Source organism: Chamaea fasciata, unplaced genomic scaffold (assembly GCF_029207755.1).
Source record: "Chamaea fasciata isolate MVZ Bird 193981 ecotype frontalis unplaced genomic scaffold, bChaFas1.0.hap1 SCAF_3, whole genome shotgun sequence".
NCBI classification, from domain to species: Eukaryota; Metazoa; Chordata; class Aves; order Passeriformes; family Sylviidae; genus Chamaea; species Chamaea fasciata.
In genome coordinates, this window is record NW_027094088.1 from 65,804,284 (window position 1) to 65,823,030 (window position 18,747).

At 39.0% G+C, this 18,747-nt stretch overlaps 1 protein-coding gene across 2 annotated transcripts in view; it reads right to left on the reverse strand.

The window, feature by feature from the left end:
• Window positions 1-18,747, reverse strand: part of NT5DC1 (5'-nucleotidase domain containing 1) — a 126,883-nt gene that overhangs the window by 15,544 nt on the left and 92,592 nt on the right. For both annotated transcript variants that reach the window (XM_066179367.1, XM_066179366.1), the window contains exons 9-10: window positions 2,654-2,772; window positions 1,897-2,055 (exon numbers count right to left, since the gene is read on the reverse strand). In XM_066179367.1, coding sequence (XP_066035464.1) covers window positions 1,897-2,055; window positions 2,654-2,772 — 278 coding nt within the window. The remainder of the gene's footprint in view (window positions 1-1,896; window positions 2,056-2,653; window positions 2,773-18,747) is intronic.

Here is an 18,747-nt window from a genome sequence, read left to right on the forward strand (position 1 = left end):
TGTTGTTCAAACTCCAGTGAACAGCATGGTAATGAAATAACACCACTGACCTGCCACGGCCCCCCTGGTTCAGGTTCCTTTAATCAACGCAATTCATTTCTCCCTTGCTTGCTTGCTGTCACTGGAAGCGGATGTAAACGGAACAGGGGTTGTGTGTGGTAGGTGCAATCTCTTATCAAGAATGCCAGAGTGTCAGTGAAATGTCAGGCACCTGTCTAAAAATCTCAATTTGCTGCTTGACAACTGCTGTGATATAGAAGATGGATCCCGTGAGCAGTTGAGTAGAGGTGTTGCAACAAGGGAAAAGCAAAATATCATTGTGGGCTTGGAAACACAGCAGTCCATTACTCTGTCTTTGAACTCCCAGGAAAAGAAACACTTTCTGTCTTTCTGCTTAAAAATGTGTGCTTTGAAAGCATATATTGAACATGCTGAAGAAACCATGTTGAACAAATCCCCCAAACCTTAAGTTTTATGCAGCATTGCAGCAGAATGTCCAGTCAGAGAATGAACATATTTATGGAGGATATTGAGTTATTTTTAAAGCATTAACTATTTAAAGCAAATTGTAATAACCTAAAACTGCTACTAGCTCTTCCTCCCCCACCTCCTCTTCCTACTGAGAAACACATTCTCTTGATAGGATATTGAATTTTTTTTAGACTTCATTTCTGTTTTTTTACAACCCAGAAAAAAGCCTAAACTTTAATGACTACATTTCAGTGACTGAAATGTCCTTGTCTGACTTTAGTTTAGAAATCAGGATAGTGGGGGAATATATGAGATATGTCTATTAAAGAAATAAGATATAGATATCACATCTATATTGTTTTAGTCCCATTGAAGATACCCTTTTCTCCATTAAAACCAGGAGCTTTTATAACATCTAGATTAAAAACATACCAAGTATAAATGCACCTCCCGAATCTTTTCTATTGGTTAGTCAACTTTTAATCACAAAGAGTAATTATTTAAGAAGAAAAAGAAAGTTTAGTACTTTACAAAGAAAAAGTGTGAAAAGCATGTGTATTTCTCTGCAATTAGAAGAAAATGTTCTATTTATTTAGTAGCATATGAAATGAAGAGACATTCCAAATGGAGAGTGAAGCTTGGCTGTAGTTCCTAGCTACATGGGACATGCTGCCTCATCATCCATCTCAGTGCTGTTTCCTATCCACTTTGCTCTTTGGCAGCAGAGGAAAGGATAAACCATAGTAACTTCCCACCTTCTGTGGGAGAATTAAAGGGTGACAACAGTGCTAAGCCCCTGCTTCCCAACTGTGATCAACCTGAAATTCATATTGTTTATCTGAGGTAACTACCAGTAAGTCTGCACTGGGCCAGATTTTGAAGCAGTCCTTTTTATCTGAGCACAGCTGTCACCAAAATAACAACCCGTGAGGGAAGCAGCAAATTAAAAGTTCTTTGTATATATGGAAAGCACAAGCAAACCATATTTCAGACAGAGAGAAAGCAGCCTTCCAAACAATGTAATAAAAATTCCTCCGTGTTTACAGTTGGCCACAACATACAGGGAAACGTCATGAACTTAAGCAGAGTTCAGGCGCTGGACTTGTGATAAGTGGAGATGAAATTTCTCTTTGTGGGATGGAGGGATCTTGTTCCTAAAAAGGTTCTTGCTAAGGGAGAGCACATACAGCTCCTTTTCTGAGATCCACGGCTTAGCTCCAGGTAGAGATGCTGTGTGACCCATGCATTACTGAGCTGGGACAGAACAGCATCCTAATGGTAAGATAAGAAGGATACATCTGTGGGGGATGCTGATGCTGCCAGCACCCTGGTAAGACAAACAGGTTCATTCTTAGTGCAGGTGACATGAGGCTTTTTTGTAATTTACTTTTTTCTGTTCCCGGAAACATCTGCAGGAACCCTTACCTCGTATTTTCCTTTCTTCTCCAAGGGCTCAGATTCAGCCTTCGCAGGCACTGTACCTCTGTCCCCTAGAAGCTCCTCTAAGATGAAGACAGTTTCCCAGTTGCTATAGTGACGAGCTGGGAAAATATCTGAGTGCATGCTGTCACCAAAATAAACAACCTGTGAGGGAAGAAGAAAACTAGAAAGTTCTTTGTATGTGAGGAAAACACAAACAAACTGTATTTCAGAGAGAGACAAAAAGAGCCTTAAAATGACCTAATAAAAATTCCTCCATGTTTACACTTGGTCAAGACATGCAGAGATCCTATTAATGTCAAGTTTAGGGTTTTATCTTCAATCGGCTCCATAAAGGAAAGGCTGGCCCCACACACCCTCCTTGCTCTTGCCCTGCAGGGGCATTGGAAAGGGATGCCTAACTGGGACCAGCAAAAGGGAAGTGTGAGTTTTTTACTGACAGGAATAGCCTGATGGAAAGCAGTAGAAAGACTACCAAAAAAATACACCAAACTGGAACAAGTTTGAGACTACACTGCAAACAAGACATAACATTCCTCTTGGTGACTCAAAACTTCTGTGTCCAGGGAGGAATTTATTCACTATGAAAAATGTTGAAACACCATCTTTAGTGGCATTTTTACTCATCCAGACCTGTACTTGATGCCATCTTACATCAATACTCTTTAATGAAAGTTTTTCTGGGGAATTCTTGACTGAAACAGGGTATATTCAGAAAGATTTACTCTCACTTGTAACATACCTTGGGATCCAACTTGCCAGTCATCTTCTTCAGTAGATCATAAAGCTGGGTAGCATTACCTTGGGAATACCAACCAGGCTTGTCCAGTGACAGCAGAGCCTCCTGCTCCTCGTCATTTTCTGAAATCACCAAGCCAAATTGCATCCTGTTAGTGAGACCAGCCCATCCTCCTGTACTTGTGAGATGTGTGAGAAGCTGCCCGTGCACAGCTGGTCTACTTTGACATGAAACCAGCCCCAGTGTCTGGTTCAAGTTCTGGTACTGACTGTGGATTCAGTCAAGGTGTTTGGTAGCTGGGGGCAGACAGACATTTGTGAGAAAAGAAGCAGCTGAGCCTTGTATGTACTGGCCACAGAAGAAGACCTAAGGAATTAAATTCATGGACTGTGCCACCCAAACACTGCAGCAGGAGGCCACACAGACCAGACTGATGGAGCTGCTACAGATGAAGGTGAAACCATGAGATAAAACAGACAGTAAGAGACAGCATGGACCTTGTCATGCATAAAAATGACCCACAGTTTTTAAACACTGGCATAAACCCAACAAAATAGACTGAAGTAGCTCTTAAGGGTGTTCACCAGCCTTAGATCAGCACAAACAATGAGCAGTTCCAGTTATCATCCAGTTTCAAAGAAATGATGGGTGGACAAATGATGAGTGTACAAAAACCCCAGTGTTGCTGGTGGTGGTAGAATCCACATTGACAGGTACCCACTCTGGCAGTGTCAGCAAATTAGAAAAATCACTAGAAACTGAAACTCCCTGGTCATCACCCAACTCTGACACAGGTTTTGTCTCTGGCTGGTTCCAAAGCATGGATCTGTCCCAGTGTCCACGTAACCTTGCTGCTTTTTCAAATTCATGTGTTATTGCCAGACAAACTCCTTTTAGCTTCTTGCTGGAGCCAAAATAATAGTCTCAATGAACCGATAAACTATGATTTAATCAGAAATATTAATAATAATGTATTTTGTCTATTGAACTGGTGAAACAAAAGGTTGATTTTGTTATTTAGTCTCAAACATGTCTTAATTTTATGCTAGAGAAAGAAGAGTTAGAAACCAATACAGTACTTAAATCCGTCTTAGGTGTAATATCAGAACTTCAGTTTTTCTCTTGCTTTATAGAATTTTTTAAAGTACTTAAAATGTTAGGAATAAGAAGAGCAATTTCTACCTGGTTAGAGACTGCTGAAAGCTGAAATGCAAGCTTTGAAGAATGGTGAAATACTAAGACAACTTTATGTTTAAGAGCACTGAAGATGCACATGGAGCTTTGAAAGAAAGACACTGGTCTTTGAAAGAAATTAAAAAAGAAGCACAAAGAGGGAAATGGGTATGTGGAGAGAGGAAAAAAACCATTCTTTAATATTATGAATCTATGAATTTGAAGAAATGGAGACAAAACAATTCTATATTAAGGGTGTTTTTTAAACTAGGAGAAAACAAGGAAATTCAAAGTTGACATTAACAATTCATGTAGAACTTGTGTGGAAATGCCTTTTCCTTTGTTCTTCTTCACAAATGGAACAATAATTACAATAATAATAAATATGATAGCATCAATTTAAAAAAAAATCTTAATTCCTGACTATTAAAACCTTTGAACAAACAACTTCTGAGTAAATGGAAATTGTCAAACCAGTAAATTTATTTCATTTTCCTTGTATTTTTAGACATATTTGGATGGTTGGCTGCACAAGTAGACACAACCTTCAAATGACATGGACATAGAAACAAATGAAAACAACTCTTTTGAGATGCTATAAAGTTTTTGGGTATTTGTGAAGATTTGTATATCATTGTCTCTCCATTCAGTCAATCAGGAAAATAGTGGAGAAAAATGGAGATTTTATGAGAGATATTTTCAGAATAATGACACTGCATTTGCCAACAGGAGCCCTATGTATTACAGCAACTTCAGGAGGCTCCAGCAAAGAGCAAAACCCTGCTTGCTACCTCTATGGAATGCCATGAGGGGAAGTCCTGACTGCAGCAATTCACTCTAATTACAAGGTAGAAGACCTCTCACTCTGTGAGAGCTATTACTGTCACCCCTAGCAATGGGATTAATCTCACTTAACTCAAGGCATCTGGAATTTAGGCTTCTAATTCACAGTTACAATCTGAACTAGTTGGCTAGGAACCTATGGTAGGCAAATGACAGTGCCACAAGCATTTTCTAGGGGTCCTAGCTTTGGAGAAGGAAAGGATTTAATTAAGTTAGAAACTTTGCATTTAGGCAGCAGACAGCACTCAGATGCCTAGTTCCTTACGGGAATGCTTCAAATTTGGAAGGAGCTTCATAAATTTGAGGAATTAGGAAAGGTCCTTTAAAATATTTGAGTTGTAGGGTCATAGGGGTAACATCTGTGAATGGACAAACCCTGCCTTGAACCATCCCATGTGGGGTGACTGCGTCAATTTTATTACTGTAATCTGGGGTGGAAGGAAATGGATGGTGTTCCAGTTGCAATAAGTCATTAATGAGAACAGCCTCTAATTTGCTTACATTTGCCCAGTGGTAAAATACAGTTAAGAAAATTATTCTTCAGCACACCCTTTTAAGGCTTTTTGTCGAAGTTCTGCCACGTAAAAATTGATACGCAATAACTTAAAAACCCATCAATGACACCATTGGCTCTGGCCTTGTATCCTTCAGATGGTAGCTACATGACAGCACTGAAGAAATCTGCAAATTTCCTGCAAAAATACTTCATAAATGTGATTATGGTAGTTCTTAATATATATGAGATATTCCAAGATGAACACTAGGTACACTCAGTCAAGAGGAAAACTGCTGCTGACCTTCTTTCCACTTTGCTTTTATTGATTCTTAGAAGTTCATTCAAAGGTCAGAAATGCTATAAATATTTGTCCAGCAGGAAGAAACATACATAGGCGGGGATGCTTTAGGTCTTATAAGCTAGGAAAAGGAGATGTCTTGACAATTTCAAACAGACTGGATAACAAAAAAGAATTTCTCTGATGATTTAGAGTGACTTGCCTCCTTCTGAAGCCTCATGTAACATTGCAATACAGTTTCCTGGCTGTAGACTGAAAACGTGCCACGTCAGGAAATGTAAAGGTACCAAGCAAGTAAAATTAAAATAATTAAACCCAGAAAATCATTCTGTTAAAACACTTGCCAAACCTAACTGTAATTCAGAGCAGTCTTCCTGGGGGGAAGTTACTATTCCCTTTTAAAAACAACAACGAAAGCTTGACTCATGCGGGGGCAATATTAACATTGCTGGGATGGCAATTTCCATATAGCTTTGTCTAACAGCTGGGAAATGGTTTCTGATACAGAAATACACTTTCATCACCAATAAAAGTTAAGTTATTTCAGATAAACCGATTCACTAACAAGATTCAATACCCTTTTTCTTGTGAGAATTTTCCTGCCTACCTTTAAATGTGCGTTGCAGCTTTAAAATGTGGCCTGAGGAACATCTGGTTTCATTCTGAATGATTATGCAAAAAGTAATCAGTGAAGCTTATTCTCATTTAAATGACAACTGATGGTAATTTACTTTGGCAAAGAGTCACTTTTTGGGAAAGATGTTGCACAGCCTGCCTAGTGCCATCTGCTCTGTGTCCTCTTAGGGGTTTTACCTGCTGAGATGGAAAGGGTATGAACCTGGGGATCTGACCCCAGGTGTTTACACTGTTAGACCCCAGGCCATGGGATAGCGCTCTTCATTGGGAAGCAGAGAGAAGCTGAAGGGAGGGCAAATTTATGCTTCAACAGCTATTCACCTACACTGAGCCACACCTACAACCAGGTTAATTTTCATCAGTTCACCATCCCTGAGGCACCACCCTGTGTTACTCCTCTGGCTGGATGCCCTGCAGTAAATGTTGGCTACGCATTGGGGCCAGGACCTGCTAGTGACTCACCAGAGAGCCTGAGAACAGCTCACATCAACTTGACTGGGCAGATACCAGGGGAAGAAAGCAATTTCAAGTGCCCAGAGGCCCTGCCAGCCGAAAGTGTGCTGGGTTTAACTACCATATGCATATACCTCAGCTACAGCTCGTCCTTCTGCCTTTCCCTAGACAGACTTTAACCCCTTTCCACAGAAACCTGGTTACGCTGGCTATTAGGGTTACTGGTAATTTTTTTTCCCTTTGAGCTGTGCAGAAGAATGTCAGAGAAGTAAAGAGCTGTCAGCTCTGTCACTGCTCCTGCCTGTACCTGCTACTGCCTCGTCTTGCCCACGGGCAGCTCTGCTGGGCTCCCTCTGCCTGCAGGCACCTCATGCAGATGGGCTCATGTGTTCAGCAACTGCAGCTCTGGTTACCAACACGGGAGTTACTGTAAAACAAGTCCATTCTAGGGTCCACAACTATCACACTGGTACACCTCTCTGGAGTTTAACATAATGCCATTTCAGACCCTCAGGGCATTGATATAAAAGTGCCGATATGTTTCAGTCTCACTTGCAAACACAGTCTGGTTCTGGATAGCATTTTGAGCTCACTTAAGAAAGACAAACTCCTTTCCAAAAGGGAGATCAGGGCAGGAAAGTGCATCATTTTACAAGGACAAAGGGACCTGCACAGGTGGGTTCTTCCATTTGTAAAGGTATAACAAGATGGGATGACATAAGCTGTAGAGTTTCCCTGCGGGCATGTTCTCTATGAAGAAAGCAAGAAGTTGCAAGATTCCTGGAGGTAAAACTTCATACCCTATGGGCATCCTTCTTAGGGTATCACCCGAAACTCCTGTGTACAGACCAATCAACTTTGCTGCATGGTTTCCAGGATTAACTCAGGTATTAGTGCGTGTTTTGCCATCCCTGAATTACTTCTGTGCCCTGGAAACAGCTGTGAAATCCATCTGCCTGTGCACCAGCACTTGCCAGTCACCTGTCTTACTGCAGGGAAATGATAAAGAACAAATTATTCCACATGATGTGCTGAAATGAAAGGTTAAGGCTTCTCAAACTGACTGGTGATTTTGGCCACCAGTATTGTGGTGTTTGGTGTTGTGGATTTTTTGTTTGTTTGTTACCCCCAGAAATAGCCTGAAGATCACCTCCCCTTCTTGCCTTTGCAACATCTTGCCCTTTTTGGGGTGGCTTATGGTTGGTGAGATGGAGTCTGAATTAATCAAAGTAAAAATTCAGTTTTGAAAGCTGGAACATGATTTTAAAATTTACATAGGCAGTGATACATCTTATGCTTAGCCATCCCAACATATGTGCGTTTGACCATACGGAGGACTAAATAACAGTACTACTAAAAACTGGCAATGCTCTGTAAGAACACAACAGATAAAACTGAGGAAAAAATACAGATACCACCCTGTGAAAAAAATAAACTATTTCATTATAATTCATAAGTACTGTTTATCACATTACTAACAATTACTTCTCTCAGGAAGGACTTCTGTTCTTCCATTATTTTGTAAGGCTTGGTAAGACCAAAGTACAAAATAGTGAATTTTCAAATTGCTCTGGGCATATATAAAAACCACAGAATCCTTTGAGCAGAAATTTTTTTTAAAAAGAGTTTTTATTTTTTAAGTTTTACCAAAACCTTTTACACTTTTATTAAAATCTGCCTTACTGCTTAAATTGTGGCAAGCAACAGGCTATGCAGAGATAAGATTGAAGCTTTACTTGTTTGCAAGAAAATCAGTAGTTCCTTTAGAGTCGTCAGCAAGTTTTTCTGAAGTTTAACTTGTTTATAAGAAAATCAGTTGTTTTTAGAGAAGTCAGCAAATAAGTTTCTCTAGAAGGTTTTAATTGTTGTGTTACAGGAACTGAAAATAACAGCTCCCTACAGATTAAGTAATTTGTTTTCAAAACTACCAAAGCATTAACTTTCTGCCTTCCCAGGAACAGTCTGTCTAACAAAGCCTTTCTGTTTGAAACACTGATATGATGAAATACTAGCAAGGCCGTTTTTTTCTCAGAAAAGAAAAATCGCTTTTTGGAAAATTATTCTCGTACAAGTTCATTTTTAATTGTAGTTCATGTGAAAGTTTGGCAAGAGTTTTTCCGTAATTTTATTTAATTGCATTTATAAATAAGAAAACTTCTACTCTGCAAGGGTAAGGGAGATATAAATACATAATTTCACTTCTTCATTGCACATATTTTGTAAGGAATTTTTGTTCTGTTTTTTAAATTGGGATCTTGAAACAGTACAAAACAGTATAACAAGAAATGAATTTCCTCTCTAGAGCAGTTTTGTTCTGGATCTCATTAGTTTTGTAAAAAGATCCAGAGCCTTATAAATAAGGAACTTTCAATATTAAGAAAAACAACCATGTTAAAATAAGTACCATAGTCTTCCTAGAGATCCGTATATAATTATGGAGAGAGAGGCTTTTCCAGAAATAATTTCCAATCAAAATAAGTTAGGAAAGGTAGATAATTGAGGAAAAAAAACCCTGACATAAACAGTCCAGGAATATACAGTTCAGTTCAAGCACCTGTCCATAACTGTTCTTACCAGTGTGCACACGAGGTGGAAGTAGAAGAAAAAGGGAAACAGAGAAAATGAGATGAGGGCCATCAGACAGTTCTGACCTTACCTGTCACTTCAGAAAAATGCCTCAATTTCTCAATCAAAATCGAAGTGAGACACATAAAGCATCTTTGCACTGTGTAGTCTGTAGTCTTCCAGTTTATCTGAACCTTTTAAGTTTCTCTAGTAATACCTCCTGAAATAACGCATATTGAAATTTGCTCTTGGGCCATACTCTGCCCCACTGAAAATCGACACTGAAGTGTAATGAGGAAGCACTCCCTGCCATCATTTACTTTGGCCTTCAATTTAAAAAAACAAACCCAAGGACCTAAAAAGGAACAAAAGTTCTTTAATCCTCAGTTACAGAAAAACGAAGAACTTTTTTCTCTGTATCTTAAACTACAGATATAAAAAATATATGAAAACTGGAATAGACAATTTGATTCTGAAGAGATGTTTCCCCAAAAAGCAATGTAGGGAACCTGCTGCAAAGGTCCCTAGCTTTTCATTTTTTCAATTCCCTAAAATATGTTATTTCAAAGGTAATAACAATTGCGTAGGAGACATAAGCATGCATAGTTATTGTACATACTGACTTCTCTGGAATACACAATAGACATTTTCATTAGCTTTTATATGAAAACTATTTATACAACTAGGTTGGTTTATGATTTATAAGTAGTTCCATTCCTTTTTCCTATTTTACTACACTATCTCAAATCCCTACTTTAATTTTATTGATTTATTTTGTCTGAAGTTCCAGCTCCAAATATTATTTGCCTCTGAAGGGGGGCAGTTGTATATCAACCTTTAAGGACTAACTTAAGATTTAAGATTCTAAATGCAGAAAGATAAATTTGGGAATTAAAAATAAATAAACAGATAAACAAACCCACGCAATTCTCTGCCTCTTAGTAACTGTACAAATATAGATGCAGATAGTGGATATTAAAGTCTTGCTCAGCTTTAGTAATTAAAAAGAAGAACCCCAGCCAAACCCAGTATTTCGAAGGAAAACTGGATGCCTTAGAATAATCTTTCTCTGGAAATACAAGGTAACATCTGAGACTACTGAGAGAGGCGTTCTGGCTTCTGTTGACCCAAGAATTCTTTTTATCTCATGGTAGCAGAGAAGCATTTCATTATTCATGTAAAAAACCATACTGATATTAGATCTCTTTGAATACAGCTGTAAGGGAAGACACTATCTCAGCATTGCTTTATATATATGTATTAAATAGTGAGTGTTATTATAGGTTATTTATAATACTTGGCACTTCAAGTAACAATCAAAGAAAAAAAATAATTAGAATATAATGACATTAAATAGTTAAGGACCATTTTCTCTTAGAAAATATAGTAACTGCCACTAATAGTTTAAAATCATAGATAAGAAAGAATATGAAACATAACCACAATCACACTGAGTGGTTTCCTTCAGTAGCAAATGCACCTTTTTCCTGATATATTTTCTGCCTATGACTTTAGACTTTCCCCTTGGAGTCGTATCTCTGTTCATGTTTCATCAGTGAATCCCAATGGTGATTTTGCAATTTTTTTTTTGCAATGAGGATGATTTTATTACTGCATTTTGTATTATTACTATTCCTTCTAGATAAAAAAAAATTGCAAAAGAAGGGAAGGAGAAGGTGTGAGCATACAATGGAAGACAGATTAACAACTAGATCACTCTTGAGGTCTGGGGACAATGTCATGGCCCTGTGGATCAGAGTCATGGATGAATTCAAAGGAGGGACAAAGAGTATGACTGGGTTAGGACAACTGGCAGAGACTTAAGAAGCTGTTTAAGCTCTGCTAAGAAGCCAGGTGTGTCAGGTAACACCATAATGAAAATCAACACAAAATCTTGTTCCTGTAGGATTTGTTGAGATACAGTACAACTTCATATTTAATAAATGAAATGAAAAATACTAGGAAATGAATGTTCTAACAAACAGGAAGAGTTCTAACAGTCGTGTGAAACAGTCACTGTAAATCTCAGAACAATGCAACTGAGCTGGAGATGGCAAGTAAAAGTGGAAAGTATTCCTTTCTGGAAAAGTATATTTAGTTAAGACTAACATGAAAGATTTGTAGTAATGAGTCATCTGAAGAAGTAAAAGAGAAACGATTCTTCTGACACTTCCTAAGGCACATGGAGGACAGGAAGGTGATTCCAGATAGCCAGCGTGGCTTCACCAAGGGAAAATCCTGTCTGACCAGCCTAGTAGCTCTCTGTAATGGAGTAACCGCAACAGGGGATAAGGGGAAAGCTACAAATATCATTTATCTGGACTCCTGTAAGGCCTTTGACACGGCACCCCCCAACATCCTTCTCTCCTGAGACCTCAACTGTAGTACAGCATCCAGCTCTGAGTTCTTCAGCACAGGAAGGACACAGACTTATTGGATTAAGTCCAGAGGAAGGCCACAAAGTTGACCGGGGGGATGGAGTACCTCTTCTATGAGGAAAGGCTGAGAGAACTGTGATTGTTCAGCCTGGAGAAGAGAAGGCTTTGGGGTGACCTAACAGCAGCCTTGAAGGAAACTTACAGGAAAGATGGGGCAAGAATATTTACAAGGATATGTAGTGAGAGAACAACGGGAAATGGGCTTAAATTGGGAGTATCTTTAGATAAGGCATCAGAAAAACATCTTTACCATGAGGGTGGTGATGCACTGGAACAGGTTGCCCAGGGGAACTGTGAATGCCCCTTCCCTGGAGGTATTCAAGGCCATGTTGCATGGGGTTTGGAGCAACCTGGTCTACCTGAAGCTGTCCATGTCCACAGCACAGGGATTGGAGCTAGATGATCCTCAAGGTCCCCTTCTAAGCCAAACCAATCTATGATTACCTTTCCAGTTCCTTATCCGTGCATTTTGTGTGGTTTGCAAAACCTCTTGGGTGTTTACATGAAAATGTGCTGTACCATGTTTCTCAGAACCAAGAGCATTGTGCCAGATCTCTCTATGCAGGAATTTCACAGATAAAATCTCTTGCTACTATTATTCCAGAAAGAATAATAGTCTTGGAGCATTCAGCCTTAGTCAGGCAGTATCAAAGAGGCAGCTGGAAACTGTGGACAGTAATAGTGTATAAAGTGGTTTCACAGCAGATAAGAATCAGATTATAATGAACATGTTTGTTAATGAAGAGAAAAAGTCCTGGAGTCGCTAACTCTACCTAGAAAAACATGCAGTATACGTACTGAAGTTTAAGACATCTGGAACCCAATGTGAATAATTAAGACAGATTGAAGAACAAAGACAGTGAGGAAGAAGACGGTATATTACTTTTGGTTTTGAGCTTTCAGGTTGCAAGAACTTATTCTTTTTGGAACGTTAGCTGTGGAGGACTTAGGCTCACCTAAACAATGCAGTGTCCCACGAGCGCTTACCAGCCAAGAAATGTCCATTTTTGTATTCTCTGACCTATTATTTCCCTGTACTTGGTGGGACAGGAAGATCAGCTCCTGAACAAGGTGACTCTCTACACACTCAATATTTACCCCATGTGTGATAAATCCACATCTGCTGTTTGTTGCACATCTCTTCTGCCACTTACCACTTTGCAGTTCTCCTGGGTGCTTCATAAACATTGGGTAAGCTGCAGTATTTAGAAATTGGGAAATTGAGGCAGAGATCAGCTATCATATCAAACTGAACCAGATCTTAGCCCAGGCTTTGGTTATGATTCCTCCATGTGTTCTCAGCTCATTTCTAGGGCTCCTTTCACTACTTGCTTCCAATAGCAGATCTGCAGTACAAAAAGCAAAATGCGCTTTCTGCAAAAAAAAGTTCCACAGACTAACCTTAATAAAAGCTTGACATTTTGGAGAACACACAAGAGAACTCTAAAGCTCCTTAATCAAAACCAGCACATACAGATTCATGGAAACTATGCTGAAGGGAAGCTTTCTGCATCAGTTGCCAGCTCTCGCTCTGCTAAGAATGTACCATCCACAATTTTATTTTTGCTTTACTACAAATTGCCTCAATTTCAATTTCCAAACTGGTTACGAATCAAATCACAAGGTTGTGAGGTTGTCTAACCATCTACTTCTTTTGAATTCTACAGATGAAAACAATTACATGGAGAATAAAGATGAACAAAACCTCATGGAGAATAAGGATGAATAAAACTCCTTACTTCTATCACGTATTGTTTATGCACATGTTACATGAGTCAAACAATGTTTTTTGCCCTGCAAAGTCATACTGGTAAAACCCCCATTTCACAGGTAATTTTTCTTTCTTCCAGGAATTCTGTTTGGATTTTGACATTGTTTGAAGAGATCAAACATGAAGTTATTTCTCACAGGTTTGCACTAAATTGTGCTAGTGGACCCGTAAAGTTTACAAACTTGTACTCCATCCCACAGGCATCCCATAAGGGTCTCGGCCACTTCTGCAAGACCTTTGGGTTCCTTGCGGCTCTTGATCATCACTGCAGGTTTATAATTAGTAATGAGCACACCTCAGCTGGGATTCAGACCCAGGTGCAGAAACACAGTATGAAGGCTCTGCAAAAGGAAGTGCAGCACTGGGTCAATGGGCCAGTGCCTTCTGTGCAGTGTAGGCACTGCGTGTTGGGCACTCCATGGACCAGGGCTGCTGGCTCTTCATTGCTTGCATTGTGGAGTAGCTGAGAATAAATTATAGCCAGAGCAGTTTCTACACACTGTGGTTTCTATTCCTGGTATTTCATTGTTTCAAAATAGATCTCTGATTTTTGACATATGACAGCACCCTTACAACGTAATTCTGAGTCAATTTTTGTTTCAAGGAGTGTGGTGGTTTTCACTGGGAAAGTGTTAATTTTCTCCTGAGTGCCCAGTAGGGGGCTGTGTTTTCTGTTTTGGATTTATGCTGAGCACAGTGATGAAAATAGAAATGTTTTTGTTACTGCTGAGTTTACACAGAGTCAAGGCCTTTTCTGCTTTTAGTACTTCCATGCTGGCAAGGAAAGTTGGAGGTGCCATAGGAGTTTGGGAGGAGACACAGCTGGGACAGGTGACCTCAACTGAACAAGAGACATTCCAGATCATAGGACATCATGGCCAGTCTATAAAATGAGGGAAGGAAGAAGGAAGGGAGACACAGAGTGATGGCATTTGCCTTCTCAAGTCACTGTTAGGTGTGATGGGGCCCTGCTGTCCAGGGGATGGCTGAACATCTGCCTGCCCATGGGAAGAAGTGAATTGTTTTGTTTTGCTTTCACTATTAAACTGTCTTTATCTCAACCCACAAGTTGTCTGCCTTTTACCCTCTGATTCTCTCTCCAATCCTGCTGGTGGAGAAGTGAGTGAGTGGCTTGGCTGCCGGCTAGGGTGAAACCACGACAGTGAGAGGCTTGCAAGTCCATTTAAAAAAATAGCTTCTTAAAATGATCCATTTCTCTGATACAGATTTGGCAAGAAAAAAAGCCAGGTTTTGAATAAGCTACCAAGGGTGTAACATCCTACTTAGAAACAGCAGTAGAGTCTGGTAACAATCTACATAAATTTATAAGCTTTCCAGTGGATGGATCATGTATTATTCCATAGACAAAATAAAATGTATCTGTTTAACCATCTAATAATAAAATTGCACAAAACAAATCAAATGGAAATATGTATTCTCTTAATGCCAGAACAGCTGTTGAGTTGTGCATGACTTGTCTCCCTAGTGCTCCTTTCAGTCTTTTGAAATTTTCAGTTTAGCTCTTCTCCCCCAGTCATGGACACTCGTGATGGACACTCTTGTACGTGCAGGGAAACAGAATGAAGGTGAAAAGACATTCATAACCATAATTCCACCCTTCTACTCTGCAATTGTGGGTATTGAATCAAAAAATCTGTATAAAAAAATGCTAGACATTGTTTAGCATTTCTATGGAAACATAAACATGAGAACTCAAGGTTTATTTCAGAATGGGTGCTACTACAGCTGCAACAAACTTGTTGGTGTTATGAGCACCATGCTCTAACCAACTGAGCTAATCTCAGGGCTAATAAAAGCAGGCTTGGCAAGCCTTGTTCGTGTATGGAAATGTGCTTTTGCTTTTGTCTTCCATTCAGAACTGTGTCTCCACATCCAGTGTAAAAACTGCCATAAATCCCAAGCATTTCTATGCATCACATATTATTATCACACTATAAATGTAGTCTAAGTTGAGTGCTCACTGCTTTGCTTCTAAATCTTGTCTGTTTTTCTTCGAGAATATGAAGAAAAAAAATCAGCTCCTCTTAACAGCATTTTCATGTCTTGGAGAAGAATTCCTTTAAGCCAGGTAATCTGTTTCCTGAGCACCGTTTTGTCTGGAATACAAAGTGGTCATGTAGGCATTGGTTTTGAAAACACAGACTTAGGCTATGGCAATTTATGTTCTGTGGGCACCCACTTGCAGGAGAGGATTGAGTCGACAGGCCCTTAGCTCATTCTGCTGTAAAAAGAAGCTGCATTTTTTTGATTAATTTGGCTTCCTAAGTGTGGCAATTTCCCTGCCTTATCTCTCTGGTACAATCCAGATCAGACTGTACCACAGTTCTACTCTCTGCTAACATCCTGAAATAAAAGACAATAAAGAAACAACACCAGAAGGTGATCACAAAACTATGACTGAGGATTTTCTGTAGATGTTGACTTCTAATGACCACCCAATGACACGGTGTGTGTATTCAAAGGCATTTGACATGCTTCCCTATGAAAGAAGTTTCTTTCATTAAAATGAAATATAAACAGGGCCTGAACCACTAGTATGCAGATGTCTTCCAAAATAAACAACTAATCAAGCTTATCACTTTCAATATTTTGAAATAATTACTGGATAACTATTGCATAATTTGATTAATTTCAGTATAGAACACATAAAGTTCATGTGTCCAATTAGTTGAAATGAAAACGGATATATTAATGAACCATAAAAATTAAATCTAGCACAATTAATTGAAATAATGTCAATTTTTCCATTACCCTGAATCTTTAAAAAGGGCTAAAAGGATTTTCACAGTCAGGACTAAGGAGTCCTTATTCAAACTCAGTTTACAGTTCTTCATTGCTTCTGGATTAGGGCATTAGCTGTCTTAGGTGAATATGCTTATCTGCCAGAGATACGATTCAGGGAAGGTCATTCAATATCTTGGCTCCTTAGCTCAAACAGAAAAGCCAGTGCTTTTGTTTTTCTACCATTTGTTTATCTGGTCTGCCTGTGGGCTCCTTGAAGATGAAAATTGACTCTTATCACATCCTTCAAGACCTTGACTATAACATGATATAATCAATAGCTAGGATTTTGTAGTAGTGTTACTGTAGGAGTTACTGTAACTCCTTTTAAAAATGAAAATATACTCTCTATACACAAAAAATTCTGTTCTGGAGTACTTGGCAATTATGCTAAATATGTTTTCCAGTTTTAACAAAAGGAATATTGTAGATACTATGCTTTTGAAAACAGTAGTTTTAACTTTCTTTGAACTAGCTTTCTGTAATATTCTTATCAGCTCTGTGCCAAACACGCTATTTAATATCAAAGGTAATCAGCTGAAGCAACCCCTGCTGTCTTTATGCAGAAGCAAGTTGCAGTTTTTCACTGTTCTGATTTTTGGATGAATAACTTCTTATTCCTTTTATCCTCTGAGGCACTTTGAACACTATGCAAACATATAAAGACCTTGGCCTGACACATTTACTGTAAGTCTTTTTCTTTTAAAGGACGGGCATAGGAGAATGCATCCACAGCTCAGCATTCATCTCAATACTCAGCAACAAAGAGATGCCTAACTTCAAACACTGTTTTATTTTTTTCTTAAAAAAAAATAGACAAGGAGTTTTTTATGAACAACAATGGAAATAATAGGGACTATCTTCCTATGAAGTGGTGTCATGCTGTTGCATTCACTGAATGTCTATTAGGGTGCAGAGTCTCATGGGTGATTTTCTAGTAGGTGGGTCATTTGTAGCTAGGCTTAAATGGGTAGATACTCAGACACCTAATCAAGGGAAAGTTTATACTGCAGCCTTTCTCTGTGTTGGCAGTGATAGGCCCATCTTTTTCTTCTCAGCCTGCTGAGGCTGTAATATCTCTGAGAATGCTAGCCCAGACTCAAATGTGGTTGAAATTGCAGTATTGATAGGGGTTTGTAGTAGGGGATGGGTGGAAATTCCTACCCACACATACCATGAGATTGCATAATCCTCAATGCTTAGTCAAACAGAATAAATGTTAAAGAATTAGCCTGTGTTTTCGTAGCTCTTCTGGCTAATTTGGTTGAGCCAAAGGAGCTCAAGAAGGAGCACCAAACCCAATTTCCGTTGGCTGGTTCAGCTGATAACCAGGTACCTCCCATGCCACTTTCAGTCATCAGCTGAAATCCCAGCCCTTGGCCCGTGCTCCAGGTTTATAGTGAATTGCTGCAGTCAGGCCAACATGGTGCCCTCCTGGCAGAAACAGAAACAGAGCTTTGCTGCTTAGCCTCCAGCTTCTGATGTGCTGTAAAATGCCTGACTGAGCTCATCATTTGTATAAATAAATTTGTATAAACGATGTGATGACAATCTGACCTCACAGCACTTCTAAAGCAAGTACCAGTAAAGCCCATTCAAAAAACAACCTCAAACAAACAGAACAAAACGCACTCACTCCACTCCTCTTCCTAAGAAAAGGAATGGCTTCCCAGCTCAGATTGCCAAGAGGAATGTGTTGTAAGGGAAAGTCATTCTTTGGCTTCCACATTGTCTAACTACTACAGAGTCACAACTTGAAGAACTTACACCAGTTTAACCATGTCACTGCAGCTGCAAATACACACACTATCAGTGCAAACTGCAGTGTCCCTTGCATTTCACAAAAGGTTTATAAATTATACACTGTCAGTGAGTAAGCAATTGTGTGTCCTCAATTTCTAATTCATTACTTCTGTAATGTAACAAAATTGTACAAAGCATTTGTTTTCATGAGGCAAAGACCATCAAATATGGTAGTCAAGGACTTTGGAAATTATCAGAAAGAATGAAGCCTGTGACTCTAACAACCTGCTCTGCAAAAGCATGTGAGCATGTGCTGGACCAACTTTATTCTGCTTTTCACACCTGTTTTAAATGCTTTGACACAGAACTTTGTACTGAACATGCAAAACCCAAAATCCAAACTGTTACCATTTACTAAGACTATGTTTATCAAAAATGAAATAAAATTTAACTGTTAGAAAAGAGTTTGTAAACACATCAGGACTGTTAAAAGACTCCCCTCTTATGTATCCCATGGCTTAATTACAAACAGTGATGACATGATAGGAAATAATCACCTCTATTCTCAAATGATTGCCAAAGTGTTGATTTTAAACTACACACAGGTACTATCTAGGAAACCTTAAAAAGATTTATCGGTATGTCCCTTTGATTACAAGGTAACATCTGTTGATTTTTTAAATGTTTGTCTACAGGACATATATCAGGAAACCAGAAGTCTCTGAGACAGCTGTTTACACTGTCAGAAAAAAACCCCAATGACTGTGGAGTGGCTGATGTCGTTGCAAAAGCAGTACACAGACTGGAATAGTTTTAGACTAAGATCATTTAAACAAAGGACAGGAGGTGAAACAGTCATCCAAGAAGCCTGACACTGTG